Below are 25,087 nucleotides of genomic sequence, written 5' to 3'. Positions count from 1 at the left end.
TTATTGAAGTTTTTTTTTTCAATTGCAAAACTAACCTAAGTCGTCGGGTTTTAATAAAATATTGATATTTCAATTTTCCACCAGACGACTGTAATGTAAGTCGTCCAGGAAAGTCAAATTTGTGAAATAATCCAGTCAAATGCAAAACTAACCTAAGTCGTCGGGTTTTAATAAAATATTGATATTTCAATTTTCCACCAGACGACTGTAATGTAAGTCGTCCAGGAAAGTCAAATTTGTGAAATAATCCAGTCAAATGCAAAACTAACCTATGACGACTTACATGTAAGTCGTCTAGGTTCTTTGGAGATTTTTTTGTAACCAAACAAAAGCGGACGACTTATATTTCAGTCGTCTCAGAAAACAGATTTCAAAATCAATTGCAAAAATAATCTCTGCATTGACCAGACGACTTCCAGGTAAGTCGTCTACAGCCAGACAACTTACCTGTAAGTCGTCTGGACGAACAGATCTGGAAAAAAATTGATTTCATACCTTAAATTGGTGAGATAACTTCCTTAGCACACATAAGGCTTCTCCAAGAACACATAATCTCAAACAAAAGTGACCCACCCAAAATCGTTAGCTTCTATGACTCTATGAACCATAAAAATGTAGAATCAAAATCTTGAGTTTTTTTAGGTGAATGTGGAGAGAAAGTGAGAGAGATGTTGTGTTTAGTTCATAAGAATGGAGAAACAAGAAGGGTAAATCAATTTTGGGAGCATTAAGAGCTTTTTTAGTAATAAATTGTATAATTTAAAAATATATAATTAAATTATATTTTGAAATTTATAATGCCATATTTGAATATATTTATTTTAATGATGATTTATGAGTTATTCTCATATTCTAAAAAAAATTTCAAAAATATAAATTGACATTAAATGTAATATATGAGTAATTACCATATTTTAAAAAATTTAACAAAAATATAAATTAACATTAAATGATAATGTCCATGTCATATTAAACTATAAGACATGTTATCAATTTCAGTAGACATGTCATATTTGTTTTGTGAAATTGATTGTAGAAAGTACATGTGGCAAAATCATCTCGCAAATATAGTCTAGGGGATATGTGAACTATACTATTAAACAACTAGGCATGTAAAATCTTCAAATAATAAAATAAAAGTTTGGTAGGGTATCCTATTTTATTTTAGTATAAAAGAATCGGGTGGTACAATTATAGAGATTAAGTCATGAAGGTGGCTAATTAACCAATAAGGAGGTTTAAGTAAATAATTTGGTAATGCGTAAATATCATATAGTTGTCGAATCTTGTAAGTCAAATGTTATCTACCCTATAATATAATCTAGTTGTTTTATGTAAATCGACCAATCTAGGACTCTTGGTTTGGTTACTAATCAATTAGCAATTTCACCTAAACAAATAAGAAAATGTGTCATTTTTCAGTGTCTTTTTAACCAATCCTTTTTATTTTTCACCTAAACAAATAAGAAAAGAGTTTACACTAAAACTCTTTATATTAAAATGTATGTTAATGTTATAAAACATTTGAAATTTACTTTATACTGAAATAATAAACATAATCTGTTTTTATTCTAAGTTTATATTATAAATTTAATTAAATTTTGTTGGTTTGAGTAGAAAATTAAATTAGAAAATTAATGAAAATGTAATGATTTATATTTTTATATTTATTTTCTATTCAATCTGATATAGTTGAAGACAATCTAAAGTAAGAATGACTAATATTTTTTTTTCATTCCAAGAGTATCAGATTTTAATATTATTAGAATAACTAATTTCTCACTATAATAAATTAATACACGCACATGTAAGCTAAATCAATTGAAAATCAAATGTAACATGATAAATTTATAAGAATATATATTTAAAGTAATATATACATAGTTTCAATAATGTCTTAGTATATATTATGTAACAACAAATGTTGTTTTATAATATGTTTGTTTCAGTTTATATTCGATTTTCAATTTATAATAAAATTTTCTTTAATTTTTAGTTTCTTACTAATTATGTTTTGTAAATTATTTTAGAATTTGCTGAACCGTTTTATAGAAAAATACTTGTTGGAAACTTCACTCATGCTATTTGAAAATATTTTTATAGATTAATAGTGTTACAAATTAATAAAGTGTTACATTTTTAGCAGAATTTTACTTGAGTTTCAAATTTTTCATATTAAATAATTTACTTTGAATGAGTTATAAATGAATCAAACTGAAATTTAACCAAAATAAAATGTAGCGTAACCATTAATAATCTGGAAATTAAGATGAACCAAACATCGTAAAAATGTTTTTTATCTCGTTGTTTTCATTAACGTGTTTTGTAACATGTTGTGTATGAGTTTTTATTTTGAATTTTCTGGACTTCAAGTTAAAGAAAGGATATCCGAAGTGTATATTTGTTCTGAAATTGGGTTGTATTCTTATGTTGGGGTTATGTTGTGATTTGTGTTAAAAAAAAGGTTATGTTGTGATCCATTTTCATATTCAAACCAGAATTGTATCTTTTTGTATTCACAGAATAATATTATGTCGGTTTCTACACATTGCTCTGTACATTTTGGAGACTACATATCTATGATCATTTTTCATGATTCTAAGTAAGTATCTAGTTCAAAATAGAGCTTCCTCGTTTTTATTTTCACATGTTCTTTGTTGGCACAACTGAGTACTCATAATTGTTAATATGTATGGAAGGAAAAGTCAGTATAGCAAACATTCTAGAAAAGCAAAGTTTTAAAAGTTTGAAAAAATATGAATCTATAAGTTAATATGTAATATTCATAATATTAACCAAACAAAAGATGGAAAAATGTATAAAATTAAGACTTGTTTATAAAGCTATTAATGCTTGATAGGCCATACTGTTATGCTTATTAGTCTGATTAGTGATTTAGTGATCACTTTTGTTTCACAAGCTGTTTAATACCCATGTTTCTATAAATTTAGTTGTGAAAACTTCTTTTACTTAATCAAAATCTTTTTATTTTTGATTCAGGTATGTTTAAATACATTAAGTAAGCATATAAAGTGAAAACATGAATATAAGCAAACTTACATAACTTGTAGTCCATGTTCTAAAAATCGGCCGTCTAGCCGTCTAGGCGCTACGCGTCACTCTTCCGCCCCGATTTATGCCAAATCGGTTAAAAAATCGGATATCCGATTTTTTCTGCCTAGACCGCCTAGCCGCATAGGCGGCCGCCTAATCTATTTTTTATTATTTTATTATTTTTATTTTATTTTAAATAATATTTTTATTTGTTTATTTGATCTAAAATTTTATAAATATCATTTATATTCATAATTTTGATGAAAATTACACTATATTAAGTTTATATATTCTATTTGTGTGTTTTATACAATCTTAAACATGAAAATGTATTAATGTTATACACAATTAAAGATTAACATGTTTTATAACATAATAAACCGTTTAAAATTTTCGTCCCGCATAGTGTCAAGTGTGCAAGCAATAGCATCCGGCTGTGTGGGCTTTAAGAGTGTCAAGTGGTCTGAGATCTGAATATGAAAGAACTTCAGCAGTACCTGAACAGAAGAACATACGAAAGTGACATTTTAATAAGGGGAGCATTATTTCTCAATTTCAAGAACAGAAAAGAACTAATCTAGGAAATTATATAACTATTCATAATTGTTTGTCAAGTGCATGAAAATTGAAAATATTAGAGTTTCCATCCTCGCTAAGTCCAGTATTCAAGAAGAAAAGATAGACTAACATGTTCCAAGCAAGCAACATAATCATTTTCTCCGCGGTGGTACATCCAAAGCATGCACTTAATTTCACAACCAAGATGATTGTTACATCTTAGGTGAAACATAACCACATAAGCTTGAAATAGAACATACCAAAAAGAAAGCTATCAACAAAGTTTATCGATTAACGTGAGTCTTAGCTTTCGTTACCTCATAACTGACTTTTTTGCTTGTGTAAATTTTGAACCTCGGATATCCAGATCTAGTAGGTCACCCTACAATAATAAATATGAACACTTTGTACCCACAGCTCAATAACTGAAAGTGGCTAATGACAAAGATGACTCAATCTGCATCAAAAACTCAATCAACACCGATAAACTCACTTCCTTTGTTCACATTATTGCAGAATAACTGTCTCAGCACAACGGCTAATTTTCAAATCAGAAAAAGGAGCTTGAAGGTTGCCATTGTTGAACCTTTGGGTTTCATAGCGAGAAGGTGTGGCATCAAAATCATGACACTTACAATTAGAAATGGAGGGAGTAGCATGTATCAAACTTCATTGCAGTATAACACTTTAAGTAGGTGAGAAGCGAGAAGGTGTGGCAGACATTCTTATTTATAGAAAAATAACATCTGAACAGATGGATATTATTGAGCGAAGGAGAGTGGAATAAATGGGGAAAAGGATGGTAACGGTGATCTTAATTACGTGGATTGAATGTTAATGCGAAGCGTTACAAAGGGGTGGTGGCTAAGGTGGAAGGTTAAGATAGGCCATGTCGGAGCAAGAAGGAGTCAACGGATCAATAGGTCTGGATTTTAATTCATTTAAATTAGTAATGGACCAATTTGAAAGTAAGACCCAAATCTAAAATATAAGTCGCGGCTCAGAAAAAATTTTAGGAGTGACACGTGTCTAAATTTGCCTATTCTAAAATGAAGACGTGGAAGACTGTGCGCAGAGCACAAGCCTACTTTATATATACTAGAGATTTTCCCGGGCTACGCCCGGGTTATTTTCCCATATATTCAAGGGTGAATTAGTGAAATAACCAAAACAAAAAACAAAATTAAATTTGTAGAGAGAGATAAGAAGAGAAGAGCGGAGAGAGAATGAGATTTTGGTTACTTGGCAAATTTTAGTTTTTTGTATGGTTATAGAGTGCGATTTCTGTATATTCGAATTAAATTTAGATTATTTATAATTTGTGTTTTTAATATATTTTTTCACTGATACTAATTACACTATATAAGCTATAAGAAAAATTTATAGTTTTTTGTATTGTTTTGGTAATAACAATTTTGAAATTATTGAAATTCAATTTTTTTTTTCAATATCAGAAAATACATATAAGCTGGTACGCATGTTGAATATTTTTTAATTATTCTTATTTAAAATTCAATTATTCTTTTTTCGTTTATTAGTTTTTCAAATGAAAATTTGGTTAAACTAATATATAATTCAATTTATTTTAATATTAATATTAACCAATATGAATATTTAAGTTTTAACTATTGATTATTGATTCTTTGCTACTAAAAAATCTATATAAATTTGTTCTTTTGTTAAAAGCAATGGCGAAATGAATAGCAGCTGAAATCTAAGAGCAATGTACATTAAAAGAATCCTGAGATCATGTCAAATGCGTTTCTTTCCATGCAGCAAACAAATTCAAAATAAAAATATCAAAAACATAATAATAGTATTCCCTAAGAGCTATTTGTATGTTCTGCCCTCCAAACAGTTTTGTTATTTTTTTTTATAAGAAAAAATCTTAACAATTTATTCATAGTCAATTTAATCAAACATATTATTAATTTTAGAAATAAGTATATTTTCTTAGTTCAAACTATTCCGAAAGAAAATATAGAGTCTTAGCTCCGACTACATCTCTAACCACCCTTATATTTGCTTCTATAATAGCATTTAGAAGTAAATTCACTCTAATCTAAAAAAATAGAGATTACTATTTTTTTCTATAAATAGAAACAGAGGTAGAAATCCTATATTTTCTACTCTATAAATAGAAATTGCTATTTTATAATAATACATTGGAGTAAGTTCCATTTCTGTTATAGATATCTAATATTTTATAGATTAAAAATAGAAAATACATTAGAAATGGTCTCATTCACAATTAAAACATCTTTTTACAGTTTCCAATTCAACTTAGTTGGGGTTACAATCAGCCACTTTAACTTGAGGGCCTCCTTATCTTCTTTTTTTTTTGAGCAAATAGCGCCTTCTTATCTAGAACTTTGTTTCTTAGCTTATATTTACCATCCCTAATCCTTTTAATTAATGTTTTGTTTTTTAAGGTTTTGTCAACAGTTTAATTTTTATGATCATCCCGTATACATTATTTGAGAAGTGATTTTGTCATATGTATTTCTACAATTTTTTTCACAAAAATAATATGTCATGGTTACTAAAATTGATGACATTGCTTATAACTTAATATGACATGGACAATTACATTTAATGTTTAATTTATATTTTTCGTAAACTTTTTAAAATATGGTAACAACTCATATATTACATTTAATGTCGATTTATATTTTTGGATTTTATTTTGAATATCGTAATAACTCATAAATCATCATTAAAATAAATATAATCAAATAAGGCATTACAAATTTGAAATATTATTTATTATATATTTTTAAATTATACAATTGTATTACTAAAATTTTCAAAAATGTATATATATTTTTTTAGAAAATTATAAAAATTTAATCGTAAAATCATTAGTTTCTTATATATATACAATTTTATAAAATTTGTTTAATTTTAATTTTTAATAATTATGCAATTTTTTTTACAAATTTGTTTAATATAATTAATTGAAATAAATAGATAAAATCCATCTATTAATTTTAAATATATACATGCATATTCTTAAATATAATTTAAAAAACAAAATTATTTATTTTTATATTAATTTTATGTTTAATTAAATCAAATTTATATTAAAATATTGATAAAAAATAAAATTTACAGTATTAATAAAAAATTATTTTCAAATATAATTTTTATTTGTCTGTTAAAAAATATTTTAAATTTTCTACTGCACTTGGTGCAGGAAAACACCTAGTTTCTTATTAAAAGATATGTTTGCATTGTTTTAAATCTCGTCTAGATTAATAACTAAAAGGATAATTTTTCTCTTAAAATATTAAATTTATGCTACATCACATAATTTCTAATATTAAGACTCATATGTACTTATACAGATAGGATTATCGTGTGTGTTGTGATTGATAGAACGAAGAGCAATACGAAAGGAATCTTCTTCCGGTAAAATATTTTTCGAAGCGCACCATTTGATATTGCTGCTTACATTCATGATCTCATAAGCATGCGCTTGGTGGGGAGGAGGTGATATTACATGAGCTTCGGAATAATAAGAGTAGTACCATTGCTTCTGACTCTAAAACCCCTAGATGATTGACCCATGAGAGTTACGTCCACCAGTTAGTTTGGAAGCAGCATCATAGTTGCTCTCCACCATTCCTTCAGTTTCAAAAGCTGCAGGAAAAATACTCGTGTAGCCCTTATATTATCCACATTCTGAATCTATCACTGAACAGATTGTGAGATACAATACCTCTTAAATATTATGGAGGAGGCAATTTTTATTGTATATATGAATAATTTCAGTTTAAATATTATATGAGGGCTCAAGAAAATACATACACTTAATCCTTAAAAATTGGTTATGAATATGTATATTTCTAAGTGGCTTTATGAAGTTTTTTAACATTGAACTTAGTTAATATAATCAACACTTGGAATCATATTCAATTGTATATCTAATGTAAATCGTATTGAACTTAGTTATTTTCATTGTTTTGTCTAACTAAATTTTCAATAATAAAACTTACCTTTTTAGGTGTTTCAAAAAAAAACTTGCTATTTTTATTATTAAAAGCTATGTATTACATAATGAGCAAAACGAATAAATAATGAATTAAAATAATTGTTAAAGATACACAAACTAAATTTTACTTTGGCTTTAGAAGTAATTTTTAAGGGTCTTAGAATATTTATTTTTTGAGTTTTTTCTTCAACCTGTTCTACATATATTTTGATTTATTTGTACCACCTATATTTCAAGTATATATTGGAAATGTCTTAAGCTTGTGCCTAGAGTACAAATGCCACTCGGTCACCACCATTACGAAAGCATAACAAATATTTGAAAGTAATGCATGATCATTTACGAAAGCATAACAACAACTATGTTATACATTTTTTTTTCTAAGTATGTTATAAATTTTCAACACTTTTGAAATGTGCGTACATAGAGAGGGTGTTATCATGTTCAAAGCGTACATGTATGTACGTATATTGTTAAATCTGTTAATGCTCCTGAATTGTTAGACGCACATTTTACTACATTGAACGTTCATTGGACACAGAAGAGCTCATATATGAATTACATCGTTTTTAATCCTTATTTAGATGTAGTATTTTTAATTTTGTTATGAAAATATGTGCTAGCATGTGAAGCCAATCTTATTGATTTAATGAGATGTGATAAATTTGATAAATAAGCATTTTATAGAGAGTTTCAAAAACATAAGTACTCAAAGGTTAAAAAAGAAGGAAAACAACATCGATACATAAGCATTATTCAAAAAGAACTGCATCCAGGTAATTTATCATCTTCACTTAAGCCACTCGTCCTTCTTGGTCACCTTGGTAGTTGCTATTGCTACCCTTTTGGAGGGGAGTCCACTTGAAGATGTTCTCACAGTTGCTGATTTCCAACGATCTTACCACTTACGTCCACCTTTTGGAGGTGAGACCACTTGAAGATGTTCCCACAATCAATGTTCTCCCCTGCATTAGTCTCTTTGTCAAAAAAATATATTGCTCCCTGACGTGGCGTTCAAGAACAACCGTCCTGCAAAAAGAAAGCAATGATTTTTGTGCCAAGAAATATTATGTTCGTCCTACTAATCATAAAACAGAGAATAAGAGGAATAGCAAGACACTAATATAGTGATTCTAATTTTAGTAAAAAATACACCTATAATTTACCTTCTTTAGCGGATCTTTGTCAAGGTCAATCTCAGAAACATGTTCAAAACCAAACCCGAACCAGTAGCAAGTAGATTCATGTAACCACAAAGAAAAATAAAGCTTGTTCCATCAGCCAACGCAAAGACTGTGTGTTAATGTTTATGAAATGAAGCTTGTACCTTATTTGTTAAATCCTTCTTCAGCGCTCTCGTTTCAGCAACCTATAACTCCCATCCGCCATTACCCCCAAGATGTTAAACTTTGGAATTGTACTTGTTCAATTTGTTGATGAGCTCCACATACTTAAATCTAAATCTGTTGTGCTCTGAACCATAACAGATCTATTTCTATCATTCTTTTGTTCCTCCTACTTCAATACAGTTCAAAACAGCTTGTTAGAAGTCATCAAAGAGGCATTTAATACAAATCACAAAACATTAACAATTCAAAATTATTTATTACAGCTTAGTCTAGAGCTTCGATCTGCACTCTGGGAACATAGAATCGGCTGTCTTAAACTTCACAGCTCTACAACCATAACTTAACAGTGTTTTAAGAGAGCCGAGGACGAAGAAACTGTTAGAGATAATTGGCCAAAAAAAACAGAGTTTTTATTTAACTATGTGATCTCCCATGTTGTAGGAAACTATTGTTATTAGTTAATGTCTAAGGCTCCTGTTTAATTGAAAAAAAAAACAGAATATATGAACGTACCATGATCTGAGCCGCCTGCGAGAAAGATGTCCGTCCCTGAAGCAGAATACTAAATGATCAGAACTGATTAAACTATTTAATTGGCTAAAAATGTAGTGTCAGAATCAGGCACAAGCCACACACCTCTGTTAGAAGTCATCTTAGGCTCTTAGCCCATACTGGAACAATGGCTTTAGCATTAATCCATCCGCAAACGTCCTCCAGAAGCGCACAACTTGTCTAGCAGCTGTTTTGATTCTGCTCTTTAGCATACAATATGAGTGATGACGTAACCTCAATTCCAATTACATTTAGTCAACATGCACACAAAAGATTCAACTACTCTAAAACTGAGAAAATCTTACTGTTTTAGCGATGACGCCTCTACAACCTTCATCAAATGCTCTCTTCATGACAGAGTAGTTTGTACTGGGTGGATCCATCCCAATGACGAAAGGTTAAAACCAACAGATTCCCCTTTTTTTTAACCTGTTGATCGATGTCTTTGACATAAACAGTTCTCTTGATTACATCTTCCTTCTGAGCCAAGCTGGTTCTTTTGTTCACTCTTCTCCTCCCTTGGCTAAAGCTCCTTCTCTGCAGCAACCAGTAAAAAGGAGATACCCAATAATCACAAAACTTATACCCAATCAAGTAATCAACAGGAAACTATTGCACACATCTCTTTCACGTTTTTAGCAGATAATAACCAATCTCAAGCCATCTGAAGAATGTTTCCACATAAATAATGTTTACTTTCTGGTTAAAACTTTAAAAAAACTGACATACCAAAAAGAAAATTTGCAACCATGTTCTCTAAGTGTAACTGAATAAAGCAAAAGGAAACAGCTAATACCTGTAACTGAACAAACCACACACAAAGAGTAAAACTGCTTCTCATACAATGATTGATCAAGCGATAGACTCGCAGAACACATAAAAGCTCAAAACTTTCTGTTATCTGTTAACACACAAAGCTTATTCAACAAACCAACAAAACACACACAAAAGGTCAAAACTTTATATATACCGTTCAGTACAAAGTGATACCTTGAATCTACATGACTCTCCACATCCCATAGGAACGAACCAAACGTCACAGCCTCCAACACAAGGACATGACGTACGTCTTCAATGGGGACTGTTTCATTTCGCTGCTGGAACCACCCCTCGCATTGATCCCTCCCACAAACGAACCAACTTCTTGGTTTGAGGAAACAGCTTGATACGTCTCTTACGTTACTTCATAGAACCTTCTCTCTCCTTTCCTTCCCGCCTGCTCAATGCCAGTCTCACCTTCATCCGACCCGCCTGGGAGAATCTTCATTGCCACCAATACATCACAGAGGCAGCGTACACCTGTCCAACCCCGAGCTTTCTTATCTGCGCTACAGTGTTGAGATCACCCTCACGGTTTTTAAGAATGATGGAGAGATATAGGACATGAATCGTAAAAATTTATTTGAATCTCAATAGAATTGATCTGTAAATATCTTCAATTAAACGCCAATTTGCAGGGATTTGTAACGATGAAAACGAAGTGGAAGAATTGGAGACGACATATTACTTTTGGTTTAAAACGGGAACATATGATTGGCAGATTTAATTTGTCTACCTGGACAGCTTTCCTACTCCTCATATATCCCTTTCCTTTTAGTATTAGTTAGATAAGATTTATAACCCCATGCTTTACATAACTGGTTCATGTCACATGTCAGAATGATCCATGATTATTTTTTTTCAAAATTATTTAAAATTGAAATTTCCTTCAAAACTGCAAAAATAACTTTTTTTTTTTATTGAAGCTCGTTCATATGTCACTAAGATTACAACAAGGTCTACGTTTGCCACAAATCATCTCATGAACTGTTTCTTGCGCTAGTCATGTCCAGTTTCATCACGTTCTCTTGGAGCTGGAGCCGTTTGATTTTCCTGAGTTCAAGTATGCTTGGTGGCATTGGTTTAATGGAGCCATAGAGCTCAACAAGAGTGAAGAACTCTTGTTTCGAAAGACTTTTCTTCTGAACTAGTTTCTCTACCACTTCGTCCATGAGCGTCCGGTTCTTTTGGAGAATCTGGTGTAAACACATTTGTAAATCGTACTTAAACAAAACCAATATAAAAGGATACAAAGTACTCAATTTAAGATTGGTCTTTACCTCTTTAGCACGGTCGTAACACATGTTCAATATCCGCAACGCCTCCACGTCAATATCCTGCAAATCAAATCCAAGTAATGAGATGATGATAATATAAGTTTCAAGACAATTTCAAGATATGGACTTACGTTAATTCGATCAGCCATCCAGAAGTTATTCAAGCCATGATGCTTCTCAGAGAGACCACCAAGAACCAGTGATCTAGCAGCTGACCTTGCGTTATCCGATGTTTCAGCCCATATGGTACTTAACTGGAACAAATCATTAGCAAAAAGATTCTTTAAGAAAGAAAAAGCATAAGGTCACATCTACTATGTTAAAGGAGATCATATTGGTCTTACCTGATCCTCACCGTACCATAGTTCATCTGCAGCACGAGGTGCTAGCTGAACAGTTATGTGATCCAACAGGGATTGTCGGCTGCATATAGTAGACCACAAAGGAGACAAAGATCGTAAAGACCTCATGTTTAACCATGAAATCGAATATGTTTTTTTTTTTTTAATAAAAAGATACAGACCTAAGCATGCCTTCTTTGAATTTGATGTGATCCATCTTCACGCGGACATAACCCAATTCTCTACCAGCTCTAGGATTGATTGTCAGCTGATCAAAGTCATTGAGATGTCAGTCAAAGAAAAGGGAGTTTGAAGGAAGAAAAAGATTTTAAGAAACCTACAAATTCGATATTCTTGAGATCAGGGAAGTTCACTGCGACAACAGCCATAGCAGCTTCGTTTATAGCAACCTGTCTCCACGTCTCAGAGCTCCTATCTTTTCTATCTAACATTCCTCTTTCTTCTATTTGTGCCGCTTGAAGCAAATCATCTGTTGTTAACTGCATTACAGAGAATATATATGATCTGTCAAGTCTTTTACATGCTGATATCGAACTTTTTAACTTATTATAAGCCTAAGCTAGCCCAATTCACACACACCACATACCAGAAACCAGATGCTACGTGATACTATCATTTGAACTCAAAGCCATCCAAAGGCAGATACGTATTTAAGTAATATGGACTTAAATAGAGATCCTACCTCTGTTCTTCCATCGCGCATCATATTGATTGCCGCGATCTCAATGATATTAGCAAGCTCTGCTCCAACCATGCCGTCTGTCATGCTAGCAACTGCCATATAGTCCAAATCTTCAGCCATCGGCTTCTTACGAGCATGAACCTTAACAAACAAACCAAACGAAAGATATAGCTCTTTGACCGAAGGACAAACCCTTTACTTTACAGACACGAAGCCATTACCTGCAGAATCTCCATACGTCCGATAAGACCAGGCTTAGGAATGAAGATTTTGCGGTCGAACCTTCCAGGCCTCACAAGCGCAGGATCTAGAATGTCTGGTCTATTTGTGGAAGCGATGGTAATCACCTCTCCTCTTCCTTCAAAACCATCTAAAGAAACAAGGAGCTAACACAAACCAAAAACGATTAACATTTTTCATCCCATAAGAAAACCGAAGAAGACAACTACACAATCTAAAAATGTTAGGAACCTGATTAAGAGTGGCATCCCTTTCTTGTCCTCCAGAACCCTTTATCAACCCACGCTCTCTTCCAACAGCATCCAATTCATCAATGAAAACCACAGATGGAGCCTACAGTCAGATCATAACAAAAAAAATTAGCATCCAGTAACTTACTGAATCCTCACTAGTAAATGCATCTGAAAGTAAGAATCAAGCTCCACGCTCAACACATGTGAGCAAAGTTAACAAAAACTTACATTGTCTCTAGCTTCCTGATACAAAGCTCGTACACGAGATGCACCAACACCAACGTATATCTCAACAAACTGAGAAGCAGAAATAGAGAAGAAGTTCACTCCAGCTTCCCCAGCTACAGCTTTCGCCAGTAATGTCTTCCCCACCCCAGGTGGCCCACATAATAGAATACCACCTGCAAACAGTTTCAAAGGTTATACTCCCTCCATAAAAATTTTCGTTTCAAAATAAATGTTGTTTTATAATTTCAATGCAAAATTTATGAACAATATTCTCCGGTTTGTTTTTCTATTGGTTGAAATATGGTCAGGTGTATAATAGTGTTTTTATTTTAGAAATATGAAGAATTAAATGTTTTCTTAATCTATGCGTATAAAAACCTAAAACTACAACTAACATATGAAACGGAGGGAGTATAAATACTTGGTGATATAAGTAAAGAAGAAGTTGCCACAACATCAAACCTGGGATCTTGACACCTCTCCTCCTGTACATCTCTCCATGAGTGAAAAACTTAACAATCTCCTCCAACTCAAGACGAATCTTCCCAAGCCCCGCAACGTCCGTGAACTTCACATCCACGCCCCTCTCGAGATACTCAGGCATCCTCCTATTCGACGACGCTCTCCTCACGCGCGCCCCTGACTTCATGAACTGCTTCGCCATCTGCAGGTAAGGATTCTTCTCGCCACTCTCCTCCTCCTCATCATCCAACTCAATCCCTTCCATCTCCCTCTCCAACTCCCTCATCTTCTTCCTCTCCTCCGCCTCCGCCTTCTCGATCTTCAACCTATCGTCGTAATCCTTCTTCTGCTTCCTGTAGTTGAGCACAACCACGCGGTAGAAGATGTAGAAGAAGACCAGTCCGAGAGCAGTCGCGACGTTCGAATCCTCGGCCAGCCTGGCCCACATAAGGCCCATGTCGCGGTAGTTCCTCCTCGCCTCGAGTAAAGACTCTTCGTACTTCTTCTTCCTAACCGCCTTCCTCTTCTTCCTCTCTTGCATCTTCTTCTGCGCCTTGATGGCCTTCTCCATCTCCTCGCTCTCCTCGTTCATCCTCTCCATCTCCTCCTTCCTCTGCCTCTTGAAATCCTCTCTCATCCGTTTCAGCTCCGCGGCCCGTTTAGACTCCTTCTTGGGCTTGGCCAGCGTCAGCATGTAAGACGGGACTCTCCATAGGAACCCTAAGTAAGGAGATGGGACAGGTGGCTTCTTAACGGGAGGAGAGTAAGCGTTTACACAAACTGAATCGAGCTTTAACTCGTCCCATTGTTCCCAAAACCGTTTGTTACCGTCTATTGACGGCAGCACGGTCCTCAGCACGTGGGAGTCTTCTAAGACGACTAGCACGGGCTCTGCTTTTAGGCGTAGGGTTAAGGATGGAGGCTTGATGACGTGTTTGAGCTTGCCTTGGGACTTTAGGGTTAAAAGGTCTGTGTAGGGGATGCGTTTGGAGACTACGGGGAGGTCTTTGGACCAGGATTTGAGCTGTTCGGGTGTTAAGGCTTCTCGAGGCTTCTTCTTCTGGCTTCTCTTCTTCGTTGCCGCGGCGAGGGAGGGTTGGGGTAGTGAGGCGGAGATCAGAGTGAGTGTGATTGGTATTGCGAGGAGATTGATTTTGGATTTTTCTTCGTCTTGAGGATCGTTTGTGTTTTGGCATGAGATTGAGGTGTGGTGGTTTCTGGGGGATCTCGGGGTTTTTGGGTGGTTTGAGGGAGAGATGAAGTGAGAGTGTGGAGATGATGAATGTAGAGGGAAACGGTAAGCCATGGTGTTATTTGATTAATGTGGAGGTGAGCTTCGATTACATGAAGAAGACGAAGTGGATTGCGATAAAGCAAGCGCGAGGAGATGGATTGAGCAACATTAAATCTCAGAATAGAGCTTCGTATCTCATTCCTCTGGAGAGGATAGAAGAAGCAGACAAACACATAACAGTTGCGATATCACTGGGCTTCTTGAAAGCCCAATAACAGAAAGTCAGGCCCATTTAATTCTTAACACCAGAACTTGGAACATCAATATTGAGAGTTGTTTGTCTCGCACTCTTTCCCTTATATTTAGGGTACCTGGTGACCATCCGGAAAACAATACGAACAAATAGAAAAAAAAATATATGAGACTAAAATAACATGAATGAAAAAGAATGATGGTTTTTTTTTTCAAATTTCACAAAGAATAATTTTTTGTTTTTCAATTCTCTACAAAAAAAAAAAAGAATGAGAGAAAATTATTATTCTTTCTGAATGGTGATTTTTTATAGAAACGTTAGGGAATGCATTATTCTTATCATTCCTTGGTCACCATTGATACCCTTAGTGTAATACTTTATCCTGTTGACTATTGACAAAGAACTTTTCTGTAAATATAGTAGAAGAAAGAAAAATTGAAAACTTTCTCCTAGCAACAACTGGACTTATCTAGCTGCAATACTATGTCATGAGAGAAGCAATGCGGAAAGAAGTCAGTTTTGTCTTTTACATGTCTTAATTACTGGTTTATTAACTTAAAGAATTTGTTTGTGAGGTAATAATATTTTGTTTATCTTGTATGCAGGCTTTAATATTTCTTGCTATGGTTTATGTTCCAAGAGTTTCTATATATATGGGGTTACCAAAACAAAATGCAACTTCTTACTTTATGAGCATCTCACCATAGTGGATGCTTGGGAAAACTTTAGTTCATCCAACATTAACATATGCGATTGAAATTGCACCTATTCAATCAGTGATTGTACTCATTTTTGGACTCTACGTAGTGATTGCTAAAACACGAACAGTGAGGAAAAGTATGTTAGTATTGGTAGTAGTGGTTAATATCAGAAGAATTGCGATGAGTGATGTGTAATCACGTGTTGATAAGTTATCGTCAGTAATTCTTAAATGATGTGTGAGGAGAAATATGTTATTGTTGGTAGTATTAATAAGCTACTTTAATGGTTAATATTAGAAGAATTGTAATGATTGATGTGTAATCATGTGTTGCTAAGTTATCGTGAACTAATTGTAATTATTAAATGATTTGTGTGAGGAGAAGTATATTACTGTTGGTAGTATAATAAGCTACTTTAGTGGGTAATATTAGAAGAATTGTGATGATTGATGTGTAATCATGTGTTGCTAAGTTATCGTGAACTAATTGTAATTATTAAATGATTTGTGTGAGGAGAAGTATATTACTGTTGGTAGTATAATAAGCTACTTTAGTGGGTAATATTAGAAGAATTGTGATGATTGATGTGTAATCATGTGTTGCTAAGTTATCGTGAACTAATTGTAATTATTAAATGATTTGTGTGAGGAGAAGTATATTACTGTTGGTAGTATAATAAGCTACTTTAGTGGGTAATATTAGAAGAATTGTGATGATTGATGTGTAATCATGTGTTGCTAAGTTATCGTGAACTAATTGTAATTATTAAATGATTTGTGTGAGGAGAAGTATATTACTGTTGGTAGTATAATAAGCTACTTTAGTGGGTAATATTAGAAGAATTGTGATGATTGATGTGTAATCATGTGTTGCTAAGTTATCGTGAACTAATTGTAATTATTAAATGATTTGTGTGAGGAGAAGTATATTACTGTTGGTAGTATAATAAGCTACTTTAGTGGGTAATATTAGAAGAATTGTGATGATTGATGTGTAATCATGTGTTGCTAAGTTATCGTGAACTAATTGTAATTATTAAATGATTTGTGTGAGGAGAAGTATATTACTGTTGGTAGTATAATAAGCTACTTTAGTGGGTAATATTAGAAGAATTGTGATGATTGATGTGTAATCATGTGTTGCTAAGTTATCGTGAACTAATTGTAATTATTAAATGATTTGTGTGAGGAGAAGTATATTACTGTTGGTAGTATAATAAGCTACTTTAGTGGGTAATATTAGAAGAATTGTGATGATTGATGTGTAATCATGTGTTGCTAAGTTATCGTGAACTAATTGTAATTATTAAATGATTTGTGTGAGGAGAAGTATATTACTGTTGGTAGTATAATAAGCTACTTTAGTGGGTAATATTAGAAGAATTGTGATGATTGATGTGTAATCATGTGTTGCTAAGTTATCGTGAACTAATTGTAATTATTAAATGATTTGTGTGAGGAGAAGTATATTACTGTTGGTAGTATAATAAGCTACTTTAGTGGGTAATATTAGAAGAATTGTGATGATTGATGTGTAATCATGTGTTGCTAAGTTATCGTGAACTAATTGTAATTATTAAATGATTTGTGTGAGGAGAAGTATATTACTGTTGGTAGTATAATAAGCTACTTTAGTGGGTAATATTAGAAGAATTGTGATGATTGATGTGTAATCATGTGTTGCTAAGTTATCGTGAACTAATTGTAATTATTAAATGATTTGTGTGAGGAGAAGTATATTACTGTTGGTAGTATAATAAGCTACTTTAGTGGGTAATATTAGAAGAATTGTGATGATTGATGTGTAATCATGTGTTGCTAAGTTATCGTGAACTAATTGTAATTATTAAATGATTTGTGTGAGGAGAAGTATATTACTGTTGGTAGTATAATAAGCTACTTTAGTGGTTAATAAGAAGTATTGCGATGACTGATGTGTAATCACATGTTGCTAAGTTATGGTCAGTTAGTTGTATTAGCTACTTCAGTGGTTAATATCAGAAGAATTGCAATGACTGATGTGTAATAATGTGTTTCTAAGTTATCGTCAGCTAATTGTAATTATTAAATGATATGTGTGTCTTTTGAAATTCCAATTATAATCTATATCTATTGCGAAAGTAACGACACACAAGATCCACATGACTAAGGGTCTGACTGGTTTCCCTGCTACCACCCGCAAACACAGCTTTTGCGGTTGGTAACGGTTAACAGCGTTTCGAAACAATCATATAAACCGCTGCAAATCGCTTCAAACCGCTTCGAACCTCTTAAAAACAAAAGCTGGTTCCAGCTAGCGTTTGCGGTTGCAGGAGGATAATTTTTTTTTCTTTTTTTCAAAAACCATATAAATACAAAAATAAAAATTTTCAATAAAAAATTTAAATTGGAATTATAAAAATACTAAAATATATCTATTATATTATAAAATTTTAAAATAAAAATATTTTCTATAATTTTTAAAAATTTAAAACTATAACTTTCTAAATATGATTTTCATATTTATTATAATATTATGATTTTTGATATTTTTATAATTATATAAAATGTAAATATTGTTAATTTATTATTTAACCGTTGTTGTATTTGGTAGTTAACCAGTCATAAGTATCCCGCACATGCACCAATTTCTAACCGTATAACCAGTCATACAAATATCTTAAAACCGCTAGAAACCACAACCATCCGCATCCGCAAACTCCCGCAACCGCAACCGCAAACTCCCGCAACCGCAACCGCAACAGTTGCGTTTGAACCAGCCAGGCCCTAAAATTGTCATTAAAAAATATGAGAGGATAATCCAAATGGATGAAAATTCTTTTTCGAAAAAGAAAAAATGTTGAATTAATGTTTATGTAACATAAAAATTAAAATTAATGAAAATTATTTTAACAAAAAAAAAGGGCAATTCTTTCAAATGGTCTTTCTAAGTTTTTGTCACAAAAATAGCGATAAACAATGATCAAAATAGCCTCTTTTTATTTTAAAATTTTTAATTTTTTTTTTAAATTTAAAACCTTATCTCCAAAACTCCACCCCTTATCTATAAATTCCAAGTCTAACTTAGTTAACATTAAGGTAAAAATATATTTTCACCCTTTAATAAAAACTTATTTTGGTCATTTCTTCATTGAGTGCTATTTTGTGAGAAAAACTAAGAAAAACTATCTTAGGGAATTTCTTAAAAAAGAATCCAAAGAAAACAAAAAACAAAACGAAAATTTTCTCCCACCATAATGATTATTTCCCCAATTGTTTTTGTTTGTTAACTCTACGAAAATACTTAAATATCATGACACTATAATAGCATTTAGCGCTTAAATATTCATCTCACCCTCTTCTCACATACTCTGTTTCATCCTCTCGCCTCAAGAATCTGTAAAGCTTTTTTTAGTCATTCCATTGGAAGGTAAGAGGTCTCTTTAAGATCGAAGTCGGCTCCTTTACTTCTCTGGCTTTCTTTTGTGTAGGATCGCTCTCTCGAGCGGACCTTTCTCGAAAGGGAAGGTAACAACAAGAAAGCGAACACAAGTTCCATAGACGTGATCAGCACGTTACCAGATAATGTTCGCAGCAGAATTTTGGCTTTCTTGACGACAAAAGCGGCTGCTTTAGCTCTGTTTCTCTCAAAGAGATGGTAGAATCGTCACTATTGGGACGGGTCTGTTTCAAGTCAGACGTGTTGGACTTTAGTTAATTAAATGAAGGAACGTTTCAGACAAAACGTGTCGGTTATGAGTCAATGAGTCAACATATGCATTGATTAAAAGGCGCCGGTTGAGTTAACGTATGCGTTAATTAAAAGCTCCACTTGAATCATTATATAAAATAATCAAGTGCAATACGAAAAAAGAAGGGAAGGAGGAAAGAAGAGAGAAGATTATTGAGTATCAATTGGATTTAATCTTTTTATTTTTCATAACAAGTTTTTGAAGAAAAACTTAAAGTAAAGTTTATTATGGTCTCGGTACGGATGTGTCGTACGGAGATTGATAGTTCATCAAGATAGATGCCTACGAAACTACACACTATTGTAAGGGCAAAATTCTGTCTTAAGAGATTACTTAGGCAAACCTCTATTAAACCACAATCGGTCATGTTGTGAGAAGAAGAAACATAATTATCTTATAACAGTTTATAAGAGTTTATAAATCAAGTAAGATTTATAAAAGTTTATAATTTCAAACTTATTGAGTACGTGTGATTGATTTGCATCTGTAATTTATTAACAAGACGCTCCAGAGGCTTGTGTACAGACGCGATGATGATGCTTCTGGTCCGAAGCCTTGTGTTACGTTTGATACTCCGGGTCTTGTTTACTTGGAGTACTCTAATGTGGTTGCTGATAAGTATGAGAATCTACGTTTGGACAGCTTGGTTGGCGTTAGGCTTAATCTTCAGTTGACCGGTGATCAAATCTTGCGCAAGAATGCTACAGACGGTGTTGGTTTTGTTCCTGGTGATTTTGGGTAAACCACGATTGTATCATATTAGTTTTTTCCCAAAGATTTACCCAAATGCAAGGTCCCAAGTCATGAAAGAAAGTTTTGTTCAATTTTTTTTTTATTGTTTTAGTTCTCTACATGTGTTTAATCTGAATTTGGCACATACCCGAGCTAGGCACAAATTTGATGGGGAATAATATAGAATCATTAAAATTTAATTTTTTTTGAATAACAAAAGATTAAATAGTAGATTATTACTCAATCCGTTTCAAAATAGATGATGTTTTAGGGAGTTTTTGATGTTTCAAAATAGATGATGTTTTCATATTTCAATGTACATTTTAACTTTATCAAAAACTGTGTAACCAATCATATTTTATAGTCTGTTTTGTGTTTTTAATTTATATTTTGATGTTTCAAAATAGATGATGTTTTCATATTTCAATGTACATTTTAACTTTATCAAAAACTGTGTAACCAATCATATTTTATAGTCTGTTTTGTGATTGGTTGAATAATTTTTAATTTATATTTTAATGATACTTTTTGAATAAAAAACAAGATTTTTAATAGTTGTGCGGCTTGTGCCCAAACTAAAATTTCATGTATTTTGAAACAGAGAGAGTATGTTATAAAAAATTGCGTGGGTACATTAGGGTATTCATTCGAATTCATGAGAATATCCTGATTCATATGTCTGAGATCCACTCTAAATGGAATCTAAAAGGTCATTCTAGTAGACAACATTTCAGTATGAATTTTTATGTATATTTTATAAGTTTTGGTTGATTTGGCTTGATTTTCGAATAACTTAATAGTTTCTTTTTGAAACAAATTTTGTTTTATTTGTGACTCGGTCAACAAAATTCAAAAACTTTGGAATTGGAAGATTCGCTGACATCGATGGAAACAAACAAATTTCAAAAGGAAAAACATAACACATGATTATTGTATGATGATTAAACATCAGAGAAGTGGGAAACAGGAAGAACAGGAATGTTAATTAGTAATAATTCTCTAGATCAGCTGCGGGAGAGATGGAGAACGTCGAGAATAGAAGAAGCGGCGAGGAGGAGGAACGCGAGCAAGGCGAAGACGACGGAGATTGCTAGATGGTCACAGAAGAAACCTAGAGATTTGCAGAAATTGGGAAGAGGCATGTGCCTGATTCCTGTTCTGTTCATATTCGTCACTCCCAAAGCCGCTGATCCTCCACTCACCATCGCGTATCCCAATATCTGATCCGCAGCGAAGCAAAACCATGCTTGTGTTCTTGTCGGAATCACCGGAGATTTTCTCATTAGTCTGGTCCCGCTCAAAATCAGTTGCAGCAATGAGTAAATAACCGTTGCTGATGAAACCGCCACTAGATAACTGTAATATTAAATTATTAACGAACACTCGTGATTGTTACAGTCAGTTCTATAATGTAATGTTATATGTGTGATTATGAAAGTGGGGCTTTGGCTTACATGAGGGAATCTGAGAGAGACCAGACGGCGTGGAGCTGAAACTCGAAACCGTAGAGAGTTGTCATGCTAGTCTCACGGGCTGTCACCATTAACGACACAGCCACCGCAGATACAGCCATGCACATGGCTCGTAACACAAACATTGCCACGTCATTGCGTCTGCCGCCGTATGTGGTGGCTGTGGTGATCACATAGCGGATATCAAGCTTCGTTACTTCCACGGTTTGAGAGTCTTGTTTCTGTTCTGTTGCTTTCGCCATTGCGTCTTTGTAGAGTCAAAACTACAAGTTAAGTCCATGGGGGTATATAAATAGTACACATGCTGGATACGTGGCCAGTTTGTATTGGAAGATTAAAGCACTGCCCGTGACTCCGTGAGGCTTCTCAGATTCCATGTAATCAGTGTCTTTCAAGTATACCCAGTGGTGGTCGCTCTGCACGAGGCATGAGTCTTGACCACTGTCTATTCGAATACAAACAAGAATCTAAGTAATGGTTTTTTAAAATCAGATTTATACGTTATAGCTGTCGTCAATACAAAGACACAATTTGAATTTTCGATCACGCTCTGAATTTACCTAAGAACTCATTGCTCACAAAAACATGAAATATCTGTGGATGGGAAGTTATCACTCGTGAAATGCCAATTTCGAAGGAGAGCAGGCCTTAAACACCGAACATCAAGTCAACGAACTTTGAGACCATCGACTTTGATGGAACGGCCATGGCGCCGCCATTTGGTTGAGGGGAGAAAGCGCTTCCGTTTTGCAAGTAGTTCGGACGAGAAGAGGCCCCCCTAGCTGCGTTGAACTCAGAGTCTCTGGTGGATGATGGTGGAGGTAAAGGCATGAATCCTTGGTTGTTCAGTCTTTCGTTTAACGCTTGCCTCTGTATCGGGTCTACTGGCTTTACTCCTACTATTACCACTCCGTTGATCATCATCCCGGTTTTGCTCAGGGCCTTCTGTGCATCAGACCGGTTCTGCATCAAACACACACACCATTGTTTCATTTTTTAGTTTGATTCATTCAGAAGGTTTATCGTGATGAATAAAAAAGGCCAGAAGAGATGAAGAGTAACCTGGTAGAGAATGTGCATCCAGTTGGCATTCCTTGGACCAGGAACATGTTTCACGATCATACCACACTTTTCAAACTCTCTTAGTACCAAATTTGTATCACTTGGAGAAAACCTGAAAGCAGATAGTTATTATGATCAGTTCTTAAGATCGAAAAAGTTGGAGACAGACACAAAATAACGAACTTTATAACACTACCACAACACAGAGTTGTCATCCATGTAAAGAGTCAGAATTCACAATGCCCAAAAGTAAAATCACAATCAAAGGCTGAGCCATATCTGAGCAATGAATAGCATAAACTATGTACCTGCATAAACTATGTACCTGGTGCACCTAGAGTTACATAGACACTTAAATGTTGACAAACAAAGGGCGTAAACAACAACAGTTAAATGAGCAGTTCTCTAAGATCGAAAACATGGTCACATGGGAGACAAGGACACAATAAGGTACTTGATAACACTACCAATACACCACTTATCAACCATGCACCTAGAGATCAGTTCTTAAGATCGGAAAAGTGGGAGACAAACACAAAACAAGCCCTTAATAACACTACCCCTGTACCATTATTCATGTAAAGAGTCAGAATTCACAATGCTCAAAAGTAAAATCACAATCAAAGGCTGAGCCATATCTGATTACTGATTAGCATAAACTACATACCTAGAGTCACATAGACAGACGAGGGTTCACAAATAAAGAGCGTAAACAGCAACAGTTACTATGAGTAGTTCTCTAATACCGAAGACATGGGAGACAGACAGAAATAAAGAGCATTTACACCAGCAAAGCAATGAAAGCTTGAATGGACTTACCCATAGACAGTGACCCACTCTTCCTCCTGAACATTCCCTGTGGGTATAACCTGCCTCTGAACCTCAGGCCTAGCAACTTCCCTCGGTGGCGGAAGAGTAACCAAAGCACCTGGCTGAACCACTCCTTCAACAGGAGACCCCTTCCCTTTATCGTCCTGCTCGGCACTACTCCCACCTCCCTTCGACTGCGACCACCAACTCGGACTCCCGGAAACCTGCTGACTCTGCTGCTGCCCACTCAGCAAAGAAAAAGAAGGACTCGCTTCCAACTTCCCTTTACCGGGAGTCACAACGTTCTTCCCAGAGCTCAGGAAAGGCGTCCGCCTCTCGGATTTGACATCAGGAGACGCGGAGTAGTCTGCAATGCCAGACTCGGGAGAGAAATCAGAACGGTCATCGAGAGTATACATTGGCGGAGGTGGAAGATCGGAGCCTCCGAGATTCTCACGCCATAGTGCAGATACAGCAGCTGCTTGGCCAGGGGTTGAGAACTTTCCACGGCGCGCGGAAACAGGAGAAGCTAAATCTTGAAAGAGGAGAGATTGCCTCCCTGTTTTAGGAGTCCTGTGAGCACTCATGATGACTAGTAGAACAGAGTCTTCTTTAACTATCTCCCTGCAGAGGAAACAAATTGGTGAACAAAACCTCATCGACATCAACCAAGCGACTCTAATCCACGCCGTTAGATCAAAAACGTCATAGTTAAAAGCAAAGTAGTGTTCGTTACAAACTAAAGCTAACCTTACTCGCAGAATAGATGAATCTAGAAATGCAGATCACTGAATATAAGCTTGCTACTAGAGCAGAAATCGAAGAAGCTGAACGAAATGATCTAAAGTTAGCGACCGAGAAGGCAGTGAGATTCACGCTAATCATTCGAAAAAGATAACGAATAAGAACAATCATACTATTGGAGAGATCGATAGAGAGAGAGAGAGGTAGAAACCTGAGGATGCAGACGGCGGTGTTCGAGTTTTCCGATCTGGGAATCCCGGAGAAGCTCAGCTCAGCTCGAGCTTAGAAGGAAGGAGGGGAGGGAAGGAAATAAAACCCTAGAGGAATAGAGAGCCAACAATATAATCAAAACGCAAAATAGAGATAATTAAAAAAAAAACTCAAGAGATATGTGAAATGACGAAGATAACCTCGTTTTTAAACAACAGGGAACAGGCGCCGAATCTTATGGGCTTAACATGGGCCTAGTTGAGAGTAGTCGGCCCAGAAGTTTCTATAAATTAAAATTGTATAACACTAAGTTTCTATAAACTAAGCAA

The 25,087-nt window shown here is 34.2% G+C and overlaps 3 protein-coding genes and 2 long non-coding RNA genes across 11 annotated transcripts; all 5 read right to left on the bottom strand.

The window, feature by feature from the left end:
* Nucleotides 1-8,268: 8,268 nt before the first annotated feature.
* On the bottom strand, nt 8,269-9,127 carry LOC106293168. Of its 2 annotated transcripts, XR_001260385.1 has the most exons (3): nt 8,934-9,127; nt 8,773-8,874; nt 8,269-8,635 (listed from the first exon to the last, which is right to left on the bottom strand). It is a non-coding gene; the product is annotated as an uncharacterized LOC106293168 (long non-coding RNA). The 2 variants fall into 2 exon arrangements; XR_001260384.1 differs by having other exon boundaries at nt 8,773-9,121.
* A 126-nt stretch (nt 9,128-9,253) lies between these two features.
* Nucleotides 9,254-11,074, bottom strand: LOC106293112. Of its 5 annotated transcripts, none has more exons than XR_001260362.1 (6): nt 10,498-11,074; nt 10,304-10,408; nt 9,813-10,044; nt 9,592-9,710; nt 9,469-9,504; nt 9,254-9,282 (listed from the first exon to the last, which is right to left on the bottom strand). It is a non-coding gene; the product is annotated as an uncharacterized LOC106293112 (long non-coding RNA). The 5 variants fall into 5 exon arrangements; XR_001260358.1 differs by having other exon boundaries at nt 9,592-9,705; nt 10,498-11,071; XR_001260360.1 differs by having other exon boundaries at nt 9,259-9,330; nt 9,592-9,705; nt 10,498-11,072.
* A 138-nt stretch (nt 11,075-11,212) lies between these two features.
* Nucleotides 11,213-15,257, bottom strand: LOC106295268 (ATP-dependent zinc metalloprotease FtsH 3). Its single transcript, XM_013731125.1, has 11 exons — nt 13,811-15,257; nt 13,349-13,521; nt 13,119-13,220; nt 12,869-13,033; nt 12,648-12,788; nt 12,286-12,444; nt 12,127-12,212; nt 11,948-12,026; nt 11,735-11,857; nt 11,607-11,663; nt 11,213-11,522 (listed from the first exon to the last, which is right to left on the bottom strand). Exons 1-11 carry the CDS (start codon nt 15,114-15,116, stop codon nt 11,307-11,309), a joined length of 2,607 nt encoding a protein of 868 aa, XP_013586579.1. The 5' UTR covers nt 15,117-15,257; the 3' UTR covers nt 11,213-11,306.
* A 6,089-nt stretch (nt 15,258-21,346) lies between these two features.
* Nucleotides 21,347-22,347, bottom strand: LOC106343485 (CASP-like protein 3A1). Its single transcript, XM_013782716.1, has 2 exons — nt 21,915-22,347; nt 21,347-21,816 (listed from the first exon to the last, which is right to left on the bottom strand). The coding sequence occupies exons 1-2, from the start codon at nt 22,172-22,174 to the stop codon at nt 21,465-21,467; spliced, it is 612 nt and encodes a 203-aa protein (XP_013638170.1). The 5' UTR covers nt 22,175-22,347; the 3' UTR covers nt 21,347-21,464.
* A 57-nt stretch (nt 22,348-22,404) lies between these two features.
* Nucleotides 22,405-24,886, bottom strand: LOC106343484 (nuclear pore complex protein NUP35). Of its 2 annotated transcripts, XM_013782715.1 has the most exons (5): nt 24,760-24,868; nt 24,555-24,631; nt 23,814-24,428; nt 22,995-23,106; nt 22,405-22,895 (listed from the first exon to the last, which is right to left on the bottom strand). In XM_013782715.1, the coding sequence occupies exons 3-5, from the start codon at nt 24,389-24,391 to the stop codon at nt 22,581-22,583; spliced, it is 1,005 nt and encodes a 334-aa protein (XP_013638169.1). In that variant the 5' UTR covers nt 24,392-24,428; nt 24,555-24,631; nt 24,760-24,868; the 3' UTR covers nt 22,405-22,580. The 2 variants fall into 2 exon arrangements, with proteins under 2 accessions (XP_013638169.1, XP_013638168.1); XM_013782714.1 differs by lacking the exon at nt 24,555-24,631 and having other exon boundaries at nt 24,760-24,886.
* Between the last annotated feature and the right edge of the window lie 201 nt (nt 24,887-25,087).

Source organism: Brassica oleracea, chromosome C5 (genome assembly GCF_000695525.1).
Source record: "Brassica oleracea var. oleracea cultivar TO1000 chromosome C5, BOL, whole genome shotgun sequence".
Taxonomy (NCBI): Eukaryota; Viridiplantae; Streptophyta; class Magnoliopsida; order Brassicales; family Brassicaceae; genus Brassica; species Brassica oleracea.
Note: the sequence above shows the minus strand (reverse complement) of the source record. Positions and strands in the feature narration are given on the sequence as shown.